The sequence below is a fragment of the Salvelinus namaycush genome, chromosome 17 (genome assembly GCF_016432855.1).
Source record: "Salvelinus namaycush isolate Seneca chromosome 17, SaNama_1.0, whole genome shotgun sequence".
NCBI lineage: Eukaryota > Metazoa > Chordata > Actinopteri > Salmoniformes > Salmonidae > Salvelinus > Salvelinus namaycush.
Window position 1 is genome coordinate 4,204,676 of NC_052323.1, and position 16,735 is coordinate 4,221,410.

The 16,735-nt window shown below is 40.6% G+C and overlaps 1 protein-coding gene across 4 annotated transcripts in view; it reads right to left on the reverse strand.

Annotated features, from left to right (window-relative positions):
- Positions 1-16,494, reverse strand: part of LOC120062240 (LIM domain-binding protein 2) — an 88,010-nt gene extending 71,516 nt beyond the window's left edge. For all 4 annotated transcript variants that reach the window (XM_039012064.1, XM_039012063.1, XM_039012062.1 and 1 more), the window contains exon 1: positions 16,252-16,494. In XM_039012064.1, the coding sequence (XP_038867992.1) occupies positions 16,252-16,383 (132 nt within the window). In that variant the 5' untranslated portion in view covers positions 16,384-16,494. The remainder of the gene's footprint in view (positions 1-16,251) is intronic.
- Positions 16,495-16,735: the final 241 nt, after the last annotated feature.

Consider the following 16,735-nt stretch of genomic DNA (forward strand, 5'->3'; position numbering starts at 1 on the left):
TGGTCTGGGGCGGTGTGTCACAGCCTCATCGGACTGAGCTTGTTGTCATTGCAGACAATCTCAACGCTGTGTGTTACAGGGAAGACATCCTCCTCCCTCATGTGGTACCCTTCCTGCAGGCTCATCCTGACATGACCCTCCAGCATGACAATGCCACCAGCCATACTGCTCATTCTGTGTGTGATTTCCTGCAAGACAGGAATGTCAGTGTTCTGTCATGGCCAGCGAAGAGCCTGGATCTCAATCCCATTGAGCACGTCTGGGACCTGTTGGATCGGAACGTGAGGGCTAAGGCCATTCCCCCAAAAAATGTCCGGGAACTTGCAGGTGCCTTGGCGGAATAGTGGGGTAACATCTCACAGCAAGAACTGGCTAATCTGACGCAGTCCATGAGGAGATGCACTGCAGTACTTAATGCATCTGGTGTCCACAGCAGATACTGACTGTTACTTTTGATTTTGACCCCCCCCCCCCCCCCCCCCTTTGTTCAGGGACACATTATTCCATTTCTGTTAGTCACATGTCCATGGAACTTATTCAGTTTATGTCTCAGTTGTTGAATCTTGTTATGTTCATACAAATATTTACACATGTTAAGTTTGCTGAAAATAAACACAGTTGACAGTGAGAGGACGTTTCTTTTTTTTTGCTGAGTTTATGAAAAATGATACTCATCTTCCAATTTCAAATCAAATCAAAGTTTATTGGTCGAGTGCACAGTTTAGCAGGTGTTATAGCGGGTGCAGCGGAATGCTTATGTTACTAGCTCCTAACAACGCAGTAAAATGTCAAGTACACAAATAATACAAAAAGATATAATAATGTTGAAATGCCGGAACAACATCGGATTAGCAGTAATTCAAATGCAATCTACTGTATACCTATACACACCGGATGAATTTACACCAGATATACTAAGTATGATATGTACAGCAGTAGATATATTAGAGTGAGCTATGTCAAGAATGCAGTGTATAAATATGCAGTGTTTATAAACAGTGTAACTAAAAATGTAATGTACAATTCCCGCACGGTCACATATTTGCACCACTGCCGCCCAAATTTAGAGCAAGCAAACTGTGTTTCTTCATTTTGACCCAGATACCCCCACTGCTGCACCATCATTGCATTTTATCAGCACACATCAAAAGCTCAATGAGTCATGAACTGGGACTGTTGGTGGTGATTATTAACTCAACAGGAGTCTGCGTTGTGTGTAACTGGGCTAGTACCAGGCAACTGGCAGTGGATGGACTCTGCCAGGGGACAGGAGGACACCCAATGGGCACAGACGTCAGTTCAACATCCAGTTTGGATTTACATTTGGTTTGGTTGTACAACTAACCTGAATGCAACATGAAATCAACAAAAACATTTCGGGTTGATTCAATGTCATCGCATTGCTTTTTTTCTGTTGAAATGACGTGGAAGCAACGTTGATTCAACCAGTTCTTGCCCAGTGGGCAGGGTGGTATGGTGGTGGGATGGGGGGAGAAGCTAACATTTTCTGGGACATGGATGCCTTAGTGCAGCAGCGTTTCCCTAGCGGATAATCAACAACAATGGTCACACACGCGACTGACGAGACCTCCACTGGGACAGCACTGGATGAGCTGGTTGAGAAGTGTGTGTGCATGTGTGAGGAATGTGTGTACGTGAGAGAGCGCGCGAGAGAGACAGAGACAGAGAGATATCTGCATGGCTATCTATATCGTTGTTCATTTCTTTTCTTGTATTTTTATGTGTGTGTGTAAGTGCATGAGTACATGCATGTGTGTGTGTGTGTGTGTGTGTGTGTGTGTGTGTGTGTGTGTGTGTGTGTGTGTGTGTGTGTGTGTGTGTGTGTGTGTGTGTGTGTGTGTGTGTGTGTGTGTGTGTGTGAGAGACATTCTGATTAGTCACACTCACCAGGCTGAATGACCTCAGCAGATAATCCTGTCCTGTGAGGGGCCTCCAGGGAGTGACAGTAAAGCCAAGGGGCAACAAGGCACTCTATCCCTTTCTCTCTCTCTCTCTCTCTCTCTCTCTCGCTCTCTTTCATTCATTCACCTTCTCTCCCTCTGTCTTCACTTCCTCTCTCTCTCATTCTGTCTCGCTCCCTCTCTCGCTTTCCATCTCTCTCTCTCCACGACAAGCCTCTCCATTCAATAACACTTTCAGGATGGTCGGCTGCTTTAACTTGAACTTTATTGCCATTCAACAACTTTTATGGTTTTTGTGTTGTAAATGGCTAAACATTGTATCACATTTCCATATACAGTTGAAGTCGGAAGTTTACATACAGTTAGGTTGGAGTCATTAAAACTCGTTTTTCAACCACTCCACAAATGTATTGTTAACAAACAATAGTTTTGGCAAGTCAGATAGGACATCTACTTTGTGCATGACACAAGTATTTTTCCAACAATTGTTTACAGACAGATTATTTCACTTATAATTCACAGTAAAACGAGTCCTATATCGACATAACCTGAAAGGCCCCTCTGCTAGGAAGAAGCCACTGCTTCAAAACCGTCATAAAAAAGCCCCACAACGGTTTGCGACTCGACATGGGGACAAAGATCATACTTTTTGACGAAATTTCCTCTGGTCCTCTTGACTGCCATACTGTGTTCGATCTTGTCTAGCCATCTTGTCTCCAGAGGACCACAATGGAAATAAGTCCCAGACTTTATTGTGCGTTGTCCTCGATGATTTTATTCATGTGCATGTATGGCTTTTAAGATTTGTGTGCTTGTTTTTTTTAAATCGTCGAATTAATAAACTAAACTAAAAAAACTAAAGGTCTGATGAAACACAAATAGAACTGTTTGGCCATAATGACCATCGGTATGTTTGGAGGAAAAAGGGGGAGGCTTGCAAGCCGAAGAACACCATCCCAACCCTGAAGCACGGGGGTGGTAGCATCATGTTGTGGGGGTGCTTTGCTGCAAGAGGGACTGGTGCACTTCACAAATTAGACGGCATCATGAGGTAGGAAAATTATGTGGATATATTGAAGCAACATCTCAAGACATCAGTCAGGAAGTTGAAGCTTGGTTGCAAATGGGTCTTCCAAATGGAAGACTGCTCGCGCAGTGTGGGTGCAAGATGCCAATCACCATATAAATTCAAAGACGAAAAAGCCAAGGAAGGAGGAGAGATGACTAGAAACCTTTCGGTTTACCGTTTTATGTGTGGATTAATTGTCGGAGTAGAGGACCTTGTGCATTTCATGTAAAATAACAACCCCATGTTTATATCCCAGGACAAATTAGCTAGCAACAGCAAGCTAGCTAAATAGGACAAATTAGCTAGCAAGTGCAAGCTAACTAGCTAAATTGCCATACATGTTTAATGCTTTTCGACCTGTCCCCAAATTAATGGCATTGGTTCAGAGTTTGTTTTGATATTTTAACCTGCGTGTCGTGATCGTGATTGGTGTGGGTGGCAAAATAAATTTATGCACAAGAGTGCACGATTTGGGTTCCGTGTAAGTGTATGTAAACTTCCGACTTCAACAGTAGAAGGTAAATATTTTGTTAGTAGTAAAATGAAGTAGGAGTAGAACACATAGACAATTGTGTTTTCCTGTAGTGTGTCGATGAAAGGTATTACTTAGTCTGTCTTCAGAACTTTTTCCTTTTGTCAAATAACAGGTGAGGGGATTTAATACATGTCAGATGTCCTATTCCATATAAACTTGTGGGATTACTAGTGGAAACATCCCTTCAACATCCTCTTACTTAAGCTCCTGCTACTTTACAGAATGGATTTCTATGTTAGTGAGTCAGTTTCGACTCAATATGTTCCATTCAGGAGGTCCATTGACATTTTGCTCTGGCATTCAACCATACAAACAGGGCCTCTGTTTCAAGAAAGAGCAGAGTTGAGAAGGAGATACAGAACAGTGGTCTATCTTTGATTAATTTGGCTGATGCTTACATCACACTAAGTACTGTACTGTATGTGCATGGCAGTGTTTCCCCTAGTTTGATTTCAAGGTGGGGCGCAAAGGCCTCCAAAGCAACATATAGGCCTTCTGGTATCAAAATGTTGAATTGGAACCAATAGAATAATTTTTGCTGAAGATATATTCAATTGCAATCCTCGTGTGTATTGGTATAATACTTAGACTGTGTTTTACTCTATACTGTAGTTCTGATTTCTGTTAGATAGATACACTACCCAGTCAGGTCAGCTGCCTGTATGCACTTACAGGAGCAATTAGGGTTCCTTGCTCAAGGGCACATTGACAGATTTTTCACCTAGTCAGCTAAGGGATACGAACCAGCAACCTTTCACTTAATGGCCCAACCCCTTAACTGCTAGGCTATCTAGGCTAGGCCAGCTGCCACCCGAACCAAATGTATATAAAACAATCAGTACTTGACAACTCTGCCACACTTCCCTCTTTCTCTTTAACATCTCATCCAAATCTATCCCATGCAACAGCTATCCAGACCAGCTTCCTCCTTCTCCACCTCCATGCATCGCTGGACAGGAGGGGAAACTCTCCACACACTCGTGTCATGCTTTTATTTACGCTACCTGAATTCCTGACTAGCTGACAAGCCAGCAGTGCTATGCTAGCTGGTGTCAACCACCACAGATCAGTGGCAAGCTGCAGAGACCTCAGGTGAACTAACACAGCAGGTTATCCTCTCTGACACCTGCCACTGCCAGCCAATAAAGCCCTATTGATTTGAACAGATAGTTCCCGTCTAGAGGGATTTATCAAATGTGTCAATTGGAGTGGGTGATAGTGTGTGTGTCTGTTAATTTAATCTCTTTAATTAACTAGGCAAGTCAATTAAGAACAAATTCTTATTTACAATGATGGCCTACCAAAAGGCAAAAGGTCTCCTGCGGGGACAGGGGCTGGGATAAAAAAATATATATATTAATATAGGACAAAACACACATCGCGACAAGAGAGACACCATAACACTACATAAAGAGAGACCTAAGACAACAACATGGCAAGGCAGCAACACATGACAACACAACATGGTAGCAACACAACATGTTAGCAGCACAAAACATGGTACAAAAATTATTGGCCACAGACAACAGCCTAAAGGGCAAGAAGGTGTGTGTGTGTGTGTCTGTGTGGTGGGGGGTAGTGTGTGTGTGTGTGTGTGTGGTGGTGGGGGGGGTGTTTGTGTGTGTGCACGTGTGCGTGTGCACGTGTGTGTGTGTGTGTGTGTTTGTGTTTGTGTTTGTTTGTGTGTGTGTGTGTGTGTGTGTGTGTGTGTGTGTGTGTGTGTGTGTGTGTGTGTGTGTGTGTGTGTGTGTGTGTGTGTGTGTGTGTGTGTGTGTGTGTCACACATCATCACATCACATCACAGCGGGCCAAGCGGGCATGGATTTATGGGATAGCTAAAAGATTAGTGGGACACCATAGTGAGGATTGTCTGTAAATAACAGTAGACCTGAGGCTCCTATTCACACACACTTACAAATAGATGACGCACACGCACACACACACACACACACACACACACTGTCCTGTACACACAAAGTCACAAACACATATGAGCGCATACACACACTCACTAACAGTAACACAGAAATTAGCACACACACACGCACACTTACAACACTCCATGAATTGAGGCACAATGTCAATACATTTCAATCTGACGCAATAATATTCCCAGCATGCTTTAGTTACGGGGTATTTTCGCCTTCTTCCGCTGGTCTATTGCACGAGAGTGGCCTCCTAGAGAGTGGGTGTGTCTGGGGCCTAACCTTGGTGAATTAACAACCTCTGCAATCCCATTCAAATAGTGAATGGATCAGACCCTGCATCTTTGACAATGAGAATTATACTGTCGAAGGCCCTGGGGTTACGAAGCATAATGGCTTATGTGTCTGAAAGACACAGTCATGATGCATAGAGAGCTTTTCAAGGTAGTGTACATACTGTATGTAAAGTGCATATGAGTGTAGGTGTGAAGAGATACATACTATTCAAACTATGCATTATAATGCACAATTTAAGTACATTAAATTCAGTATGCAATGCTAGCAATGCTGATATATTTTTCTAAAGCTGTTTACTGTGGTACAAAGCAGTAAGCAAACATTAGGGATACCACCCTTGCAGTATGCAAATGAGTGGAGGTGAACGAAAGAAAAGCTGTGTCCTTGAAAAGCTACTGCCTTCACATGGCCACTACCCACGATGCACCAGTGGGTCCTAGACAACACAACAGCATGCACTAATTGGACCAATAAACATGCAGCTGTTTGCCTCATCAAACTCAATGCCAGTTTTACTCATAATGCTTTGTGAGTATTGTGGTATCATTGGTATAGTGTATAGTTCATCAGCTAATTTCCTGAAACCAGAGTACATTTTTTTTCATCAGTGAAGACGAACGTAGTTGTTATGCCAATATATTTAACTCCAGCTGTAACCTGTCTTCCGAAGTCTTCCCTATGTTTCTGGTGGGAATAGTCAACAATGTGGTTTTCTGACATTTTGAGAATTATAGCACCTGTACATTATATGGCCATTTGACATAATTGTTATCGGTATTTATCACCTACTCATCTAATATGTCAGAGAGAATAATTAGCATTATAAAATTGTATGCCAATAGCTAAAATTCAAAAATGTATACAAAAATTGTAGCTAAAAGCATAGCGCATAGAATTAAAAAGGTATTGTCAGATATTATTCATACAAATCAGACAGGTTTTTTACATGGATGATACATTGGAGATAATATAAGACAAGTACTGGAAACAATAGAACACTATGAAAAATCTGGTAAAACAGGCCTGGTATTCATAGCTGACTTTGAAAAGGCTTTTGATTAAGTACAACTGGAATGTATATATAAATGCCTGGAATATTTCAATTTTGGAGAAACTGTTATAAAATGGGTTAAAGTTATGTATAGTAACCCTAGGTGTAAAATAGTAAAAAATGGCTACTTCTCAGAAAGGATTAAACTATAAAGAGGAGTAAAACAAGGTTGTCTACTATCGGCATATCTATTTATTATGGCCATCGAAATGTTAGCTATTAAAATCAGATCCAACAACAATATCAAGGGGTTAGAAATCCAGGGCTTAAAAACAAAGGTGTCATTGTACGGTGATGGCACTCTAATGTACTTGTCCTTTTGCTCAGTTGTGCACCGGGGCCTCCCACTCCTCTTTCTATTCTGGTTAAAGACAGTTTGCGTTGTTCTGTGAAGGGAGTAGTACACAGTGTTGTACCAGATATTCCGTTTCTTGGCAATTTCTCACATGGAATAGCCTTCATTTCTCAGAAGAAGAATAGACTGACGAGTTTCAGAAGAAAGTTCTTTGTTTCTAGCCATTTTGAGCCTGTAATCGAACCCACAAATGCTGATGCTCCAGATACTCAACTAGTCTAAAGAAGGCCAGTTTCATTGCTTCTTTAATCAGCACAACAGTTTTCAGATGTACTAACATAATTGCAAAAGGGTTTTCTAATGATCAATTAGCCTTTCAAAATGATAAACTTGGATTAGCTAACACAACGTGCCATTGGAACACAGGAGGGATGGTTGCTGATAATGGGCCTCTGTACGCCTACGGAGGCCCATTCTTTCAATAACATGGACATTTCTAAGTGACCCTAAACTTTTGAACGGTAGTATATATATATTTACAAACAAATGTATGGGGAATTGGAAATGATGCAGACAATTACATTGATGGAAGCCACAATGTATCTGCAATATTAAAGTTAATCTACCCACTTTAAAAAAACACACAATAATGGTATGCCATTATTAATGAACTAACAATTTCTTTATTAAAGACATAGAAGGAATCAATTAGGGACAGCTATGTCTGTGGGCTGTGGCATCAGCACTACAAGCCATGATAATAAAACATCCATATTCACTATGATCATGAAGAACAGAAATTCATAAATAAAATAAATAAAAAATCACATGAACAGGAAGTAATAAGTTCCTGTGTCTTATCAGTTATCTGTGCAACACTGTACCCTGGAAGGAACTATGGGAACTGTGGGAAAGTGGCAGGAAAAAGGTGGGACCATTGTCCAAGCTTCCTGCTGGCCGGACCAACACCTCATTGTTTGGGCCAAATATGTTTTTTTTTGGAGTTAGACATGTGAACATCCTCTAACAACATCTGATGATAACTAAATTGATTAGCATCAGACCTGAGTTCAAATAATTGCAAACACTTTATCTGTGCTTATTTGAGCTTGCCTGGCTTAAAGAACCAATAGAATAGTCCCAATTCGGCAAACCCCACCCATCTAGCACTTCAGGCAGGCTAAAGCAAACGGCCAAAGTATTTGAAAGATTTTAAATAGTATTTGAACCCAGGTCTGATTGATTAGCACAATTGATGGAAACAGAGCAAATCAAGTTTGATAGGCACTGTTTGATAGGCAAGTTTGATAGGCACTGTCTATAATGAAATAACTGTCACAATTGTCTGTGGTATTTGGCCATTTCAGGCCAGGTGCAGATGTAGGATCTTAATTTGATCACTCTTTTCACTGAAAACCCACACTAACACACAGTATTGTACTTTTCATGTAGTCTACTTTTGGCCAGCTAATAGCCTAACCACCAATCAACCAACATTATGGACTAAATGTTAAAATCCTGATGCTGCAGGATTATTTTTCTGGGACAATATAGGTCAAATGAAGATGCAACACCTGTAGGTACTGTAGGACCTATCTAGGATGGGATTTTGTGTCTGTTTTATGCACTGCTTAAATCACGGAGTAAGTTTTCCACATACTGGTGATTCTCTTGCATGGCTGAGGATGAAGGGATCTAACTCTGATAAAAGGTGGAATGTCATTCCCAGATGGGGGCAGTGCAGTGTACAGTATCCTTAAGCAATGGACTGACAACAATCACTTAACGTTCAGTTCCACATTGACTCATATCCCCCACTCCTGGGCTCTTCATGTAGATCTGAGAAGTATAAGCAATATGGTAATAATCCCAATTTGCCCTCTGATAGACTGGGAGGGGTGGATTTTTGCCTTAACGCTTATACAGTAGCCAATCCGATCAGATCTACACAAATGCCTAGGGGTTGGGAAAAGGGGGGCTAGGGACAAGGGGTTGATTTTGGAACAGGCCACCTGATTACATACAAAATAGACAGTCAGTCAGTCAACCAGAGGTCAGTCAATGAAAGAGTAAATTATCAGATTTCACCAAACTAAACACAATCCACCTCAGTAGAGCTAAGGTTCAGGCACACTGGCTAAATCCAGGTGAATATTTTAACTTCCCATTACTGCTTTTCAACCTGAGCACATCAGATAATGCTGGCCGATACTAATCTACGTAACACCCTCCATTAAAGTGCTATTGTTTCCCCCTTTCTCTCTCTCTCTCTCTCTGTCTCTGTCTCTTTCTCTCTCTCTCTCTCTCTCTCTCTCTCTGTCTCTCTCTCTCTTCTCTTTCTCTCTCTCTCTCTCTCTCTCTCTCTCTCTGTCTCTCTCTCTCTTCTCTCTCTCTCTCTCTCTTCTCTCTCTCTCTTTCTCAGCTTCTCGCTCGCAGCGTTACGCTTTATTCCTCGCTCTCCTGCTGAATATTAACAATGTTTATGCTAATGTGCTTACAGCGGCTGGGGTCGAGCAGGCCCCTCCTCTGAATGGTAATCCGACTCCTCATTTGCATATCCGCTTAAGTGTCAGATTCCCCCACAACCCCTAAATCACAGCAGAGGGGTGTGCGTATGTTTATGTGATGTGTGTAGAGGCTTCATACGGGGGTCGGTAGCCATAATCAATGCGGTCGAACCTCACGGTCCGTACGCATACGGTCATATAACAATCAAAATCTGTTTTGATTGGTAGGTCAGAAGAGGTTCGCTGAGTAAAATGAAATGTAATAGGACAATGGCGCGCCGTGTGTTGAAAACATATGGCATGTCAAGTGATGTGGTTTAATCGTTAGTGAACTTACAGTCATCTTTCATAGTGTATTCCTAGTACAGTACAGTTTACAGTTAGTGGTTCAAAGGTGATCATGATGAAGGCCATAAACAGAGTTTATGACTGTAAGATGATACAATATAAATTGTAAACTTACTATGGCTTGTTGATATTTATTCAAATCCAAGTATGTTTTATATGACTGAACGTGAAACGGATTACTGGGAAAATATCAGGGTTGAAAAACATCAATATTATAATGGCGATATACAGCATTGAACAGTTGGGGCAGAATGTATTAATTAAGAGTCATAACTGCTGTACGACAAGATGTAATGAGGATTGTCATCTAAAAAGGTGAACCTTCACAGGTTCATTTTTAATAGGCTAACAGTTTCAGCAACATGCTCGAGAAACTGAACTTTACTTAAAATATAACTTCAGGTGATAAATTGTTTATATGACCTTTAACATATAGCATAACCCAATGTTTACTCCATCAGTGACCTTAAAGTACGCATACAGTAACATCGATATTCATTCAGCAAAATACCATCGTTTACCTAAAAACAACACAACACATATTACTTGTTTAAAACCGCTTCATAACCTAAAACAGATTAGGTTTTAAGACTCGACCATTCCGACTTGCTTCCGGAAACACAAAGTAACACTGCAGCATATGCTGTTCTCTGGGCCAAACTATTCTCATCAGCTGGACAGGGCATGGACATTAGTGACTCATATGAGTTGACTTGCCTGCCAACAACAACTTCATGTAAAAACTAGACTTGAGCTGATTCCCAGCTCCCGTGCTCAGTGTCTATTTTGCTGCTGTGTCTGGGGTTTGGTAACTCAACAACAAACATAAATACACATCCATAAACAAATGTAAATGCAGACCTGGTAGTGAAATATTTCAGAATGTATTGCATCCCTGTATATTTATTTACCTTTTCTAAATAGAAAAGGTAGTAGATAAAAAAAGGGTACCTGATATTTTCCTACACACGCCAATATATAGTCCTAGTATTGAATAGTGGTTGGCATGATTCAACAGCCATACACTTACTAATATAACTGACTGCTAGGAAAATGGCATACCTGTGCTGAAAAGATAACCCGCCAAAAAATGAGCCCATCAAATGGGCCCCCATGGACCCTGGTCAAAAGTATTGCACTATGAAGGAAATATGGCATCATTTAGGACGCATAACAAGTCCAACACACCTATTCAGCTATTTTCATTTTATGGAGTCCAGGTTGCTCTTTTAAAAAAGTGACATTTTCTACGTCCTGTTTTGAAACAACACAGGATGATACAACGTTGTTACTTACAGTACCAGTCAAACGTTCGGACAAACCTACTCATTGCAGGGTTTTTCTTTATTTGTAATATTTTCTACATTGTAGAATAACAGGGAAGACATCAAAACTGTGAAACAACACATATGGAATCATGTAGTAACCAAAAAAAGTGTTAAACAAATCAAAATATATTTTATATTTGAGATTCTTCAAAGTAGCCACCCTTTGCCTTGATGACAGCTTTGCACACTCTTGGCATTCTCTCAACTAGCTTCATGAGGTAGTCACCTGGAATGCATTTCAGTTAACAGGTGTGCCTTGTTAAAAGTTCATTTGTAGAATTTCTTTCCTTCTTAATCCGTTTGAACCAATCAGTTATGTTGTGACAAGGTAGCGGTGGTATACAGAAGATAGCCCTATTTGGTAAAAGACCACGTCCATAATATGCCAACAGCTCAAATAAGCAAAGAGAAACGACAATCCATCATTACTTTAAGACATGAAGGTCAGTCATTACGGAAAATTTAAAGAAAGTTTTTTTCAAGTGCAGTCGCAAAAACCATCAAGCGCTATGATGAATCTGGCTTTCATGAGGACCGCCACAGGAAAGGAAGACCCAGAGTTACCTCTGCTGCAGAGGATAAGTTCATTAGAGTTATCAGCCTCGGAAATTGCTGCCCAAATAATTGCTTCACAGAGTTCAAGTAACAGACACATCTCAACATCAACTGTTCAGAGGAGACTGCATGAATCAGGCCTTCGTGGTCGAATTGCTGCAAAGAAACCACTACTAAAGGACACCAATAATAAGAAGAGACTTGCTTGGGCCAAGAAATACGAGCAATGGACATTACACCGGTGGAAATCTGTCCTTTGGTCTGATGAGTCCAAATTTGACATTTTTGGTTTAAACCGCCGTGTCTTTGTGAGACGCATAGTAGGTGAACGGATGATCTTCACATGTGTGAGATCATGTAAGAGGAGGTGTGATGGCGTGGGGGTGCTTTGCTGGTGACACTGTCAGTGATTTATTTAGAATTCAAGGCACACTTAACCAACATGGCTTCCACAGCATTCTGCAGCAATACGCCATCCCATCAGGTTTGCGCATAGCGGGACTATCATTTGTTTTTCAACAGGACAATGATCCAACACACCTCCAGGCTATGTAAGGGCTATTTGACCAAGAAGGAGAGTGATGGAGTGCTGCATCAGATGACCTGGCCTCCACGATCACCCAACCTCAACCCAATTGAGATGGTTTGGGATAAGTTGGACCGCAGAGTGAAGGAAAGGCAGCCAACAAGTGCTCAGCATTTGTGGGAACTCCTTCAAGACTGTTGGAAAAGCATTCCTTATGAAGCTGGTTGAGAGAATGCCAAGAGCGTGCAAAGCTGTCATCAAGACAAAGTGTGGCTACTTTGAAGAATCTCAAATATAAATACATTTTGAACTGTTTAACACTTTTTTGGTTACTACATGATTCCATATGCGTTATTTCATAGTTTTGATGTCTTCACTATTATTCTACAAGGTAGAAAATAGTACAAATAAAGAAAAACCCTTGAATGAGTAGGTGGGTCCACACTTTTGACTGGTATTGTATTTTGCATATGGATATTATGGTCCTGTTTCTGCTGGTATTTACCTGATATTTACTCAGAAATGTATGGTTAAAGGCAGTGCTTTCTGTTACTTATTTCTACATAGTATCAACTGGTACCATTTTTAACAAATACCAGGGAAATAACTGAATGAAAACAGAATTACCAATATAATTGTTATCTTTGCTGCAGTTCAATGATAGGGCCAATTGAACAGACTTTGGGACAACATCAAGTCAGCCAGGCACCAGTTCAATAATCAAAGGATTCACTGTGCTATTTGTTGTTGTGGATATTGTGGAGGACTCTTCCAAAGGCAGGATACCAAACACTAACAAGACTTGGGCTACGTTCCAAATGGCACCCTAGTTCTTATACAGTGCACTACTTTTGACCAGGGCACACAGACCTCTGGTCAAAAATAGTGCACTATAGGGTATAGGGTGCCATTTGGGATGCAAATTTGCTGTCTGCAATGTTTTTCTCAGACTACATAGCCAAGAATAGTTTTAAGGTAGATTGAATCCACTGTTTTCCACACGCTTTCATCACAGCCGGATGTCATTTACAACATGCATCGAATTTTCCGTTTTGATAGCCATGCGCTTTATGTATAATTAATTACAATATAATTTCTGTAGGCCAATGGAACATCTGGATGGGAACCAAACATGGAAAGGTTCCGTATTGAATTTCTATCAGATATAAGTTACCATTGCCAATATTTACAACGTTAACAATGCCCAGGTAACAATAGCGAAGATTCAATCTGTTCACATGGCTCATTCTATATAAAAAAAGACATTCAAGGCCAAACAATTCTGAGATGAATATCATGAATAAAGTCCTTTTAGTTTTCATAAACAACCAAAACATTTTCTGCCTCTTTTTTTGGTGGCGGTTGAGAGATTCAAAAGAATAATTCCATCGTAAAAATGAATGAAAACAAAATGCTATTTACCACCGGCATGGCTGGAAGGATGGCTATCATGGCAGTAAATTGGTGGAGTGTATGGTCGGTTGCTGGGAGTTATTGCCGGCATGGTATCGGCGGTACAGGAGTGGAAGTCCATAAGGGTTTGGACTACTCCTGTTGAATAATTAATGAATGTTGTGCTATTGCATCTCTGCAACATTGCCTTGGCCTTATACTGTACTGTACTAACTTCAAATCTACTGTACAGTACAGTAGAGTACTGTATTGTACTGATCTATCCTTTACTCTACTTTATTGTACTCTACTATACTGAACTATGCTGACCAAATTTGTGAAACAGACGTGTATGATCGGTTCAGATTTGGAAGGACCAGATTTCAATGTCCATGGACGTCTGGTGTCGGTTGGTGCTCAATGGGTAAGAGGGCTGGTTACGGCAAAAGGAAAGAGAGGGGGCTCATGGGTAGGTGTCAGTAAGAGCCGGGTGAGTTACATTAACTGGAGAGAGAAAGAAGGAGGGGGGGGGGGGCGAAAGAGGGAGGGGTTGCCCATTCTGTTTTCACACTCTTGCTATGACCACAACGCGACAGAAAGAGAAAGAACACAATTATGAGCAGAACATAACAGTATGCCAGTGGAAAGGAGGACCAACTGTGGTTTGCGACGACTATGTACTCCCATTGTAGCCAGTTCAGTTGCAGTCATTCTGTTACAGGTTTTTAGGTCATTCTGTTACCGATTTGGTAACAGAATTATGTATTTAATCACTTAATAAATCACAAACCAAACTGTTATCAGTAAGCACACTATAACTACATTAATTGGTAGGTCTACCTTTACTTGTTACTTCTGTGAACTTTCATTATCCTCCCTCCTCATGAGGGAGAGAAATGAGAAAATACAGTATCTTAAAGACGTGGGTTTTTGATAACAGAATGACAAGACACTAAGCAATATTACAAAAAGGCAAATCATTTCTGCAAAACTAAATATAAATGTTGATATTAGTGGGCAGGGGTCTTCAACATTATTGTGTTTTAATGTATTTCTAATACCTTTTGAGACTTTTTCTGCAATCTAAGCCTTCGCTTATTCAACATTTTTAGGATGTAAAATGGTTGAAAAATGTATATATGCCTACGTTTCTCAAAAGCGTTCATTTGATACGAAATTTGATGTGCTCCATTGAACTTCACATGTTGGTGCTTATTGGGGCTTTTTACATGGAAATGCCCTATATCATTTTTTGGGGATTACTGTGCCATAACCAAAAAATACACCTCACAGAAGTTCATCTTAAATAGTATTTTAAAACAGCACTGTTTACTGCGATTGTTCATAATCATTGGCAAACATCCCATGTATGATTTTTTTGAAACAAATTCCTACAATTGATAAAAACAACTATCTCTAAGTACATGTCTGTAACCATCGATCTGTATCAATCTGTCATGTTCAGTACATGAGAATGCAATAGACTGACCCAATCAGAAACCCAAGGTCACACACCTGATAGTCAAGTTACATCCTCCTCACATGTTTCGAAACACTGTTCTTTTTCCTGAATGCACTTAAATAGATTTACCTGTCAAACTACAAACTAGATTTACCTGACAAACGACAAACTAGATTTACCTGACAAACGACAAACTAGATTTACCTGACAAACTACAAACTAGATTTACCTGACAAACTACAAACTACATTTACCTGACAAACTACAAACTAGATTTACCTGACAAACTACAAACTAGATTTACCTGACAAACGACAAACTAGATTTACCTGACAAACTACAAACTAGATTTACCTGACAAACTACAAACTAGATTTACCTGACAAACGACAAACTAGATTTACCTGACAAACTACAAACTACATTTACCTGACAAACTACAAACTACATTTACCTGACAAACTACAAACTACATTTACCTGACAAACTACAAACTAGATTTACCTGACAAACTACAAACTAGATTTACCTGACAAACTACAAACTAGATTTACCTGACAAACTAAATAACAAACTTTTGTTGTTACTAATGATTTATAATTGTTTGTGTTCTAGGCTGGTATTTCAAACAAAGTATCTTTACAATGGCAATTAAACCAAAACTTACTGAACTGAACACATTTCCTTGCTCAGTCATGTTTTACATGATCGCATATCCAAACAATGAATCTTTCTTCTTGAAAATATATATTTTTTAGTCAAATGTTCTGTACTTTAATCATGTCATTTAGGAGGAAAAACAACTCCACTTAATATAGGCTATGACATACTGTACTTGGAAGGTTAGGCACATGTGTAACATGAACACATCTGTACTTACAAATGTAGCCACTTTCCAGGTTAAACCACTGAGCCGACCCAAACACACATACATTTCTCCCTGAAAACAAACATCCTAACACCTTCAAATAACGGGGCAACCCCGTTCTTTGCCTGGACCCTGTGCCGTTACATAGGTCCTATACTGTGCAGAACTCACCTCAGTACGAGATTGTAGTCGTTTGTTCATCTCGTAGATCCTATACTCGGGTTGGACCATGTAGGGCGAGTGCCTTCTGTAGAAGGGTCCGAATGGGGAGGAATAGAACGGGTCGTGGGGAGGGTTCGACATGTTGAGTTCTTGCCGCGGTTACAAGCTGCAGAGCGCAATATCAACATCCACGCAACGCACATGGAGTGCGACGCTCTTAACGACGCCGTGGAACCAGCCGCTATACAAGGCTGAGCTACTCTGCACGTTGGGCTGACTAGTTCGCTGCTATAGCGGGGAGGTGACAGTGGGGAGGGGAGCAAGGGAAGGGGGTCTGAAAGGCAGGGTAGGCGGGAGGGAGCGAATGTTCATTGGACGGGTTTGAGGGCTGCATGGTTCCAGTATAAGGGTCGTTTACTGCTTCTATCATTGTTTTGGAGTCGACCCAAGTTGTATTCGGCAGTTTTTGTTTTAGGGACTATTCTTTGTTACC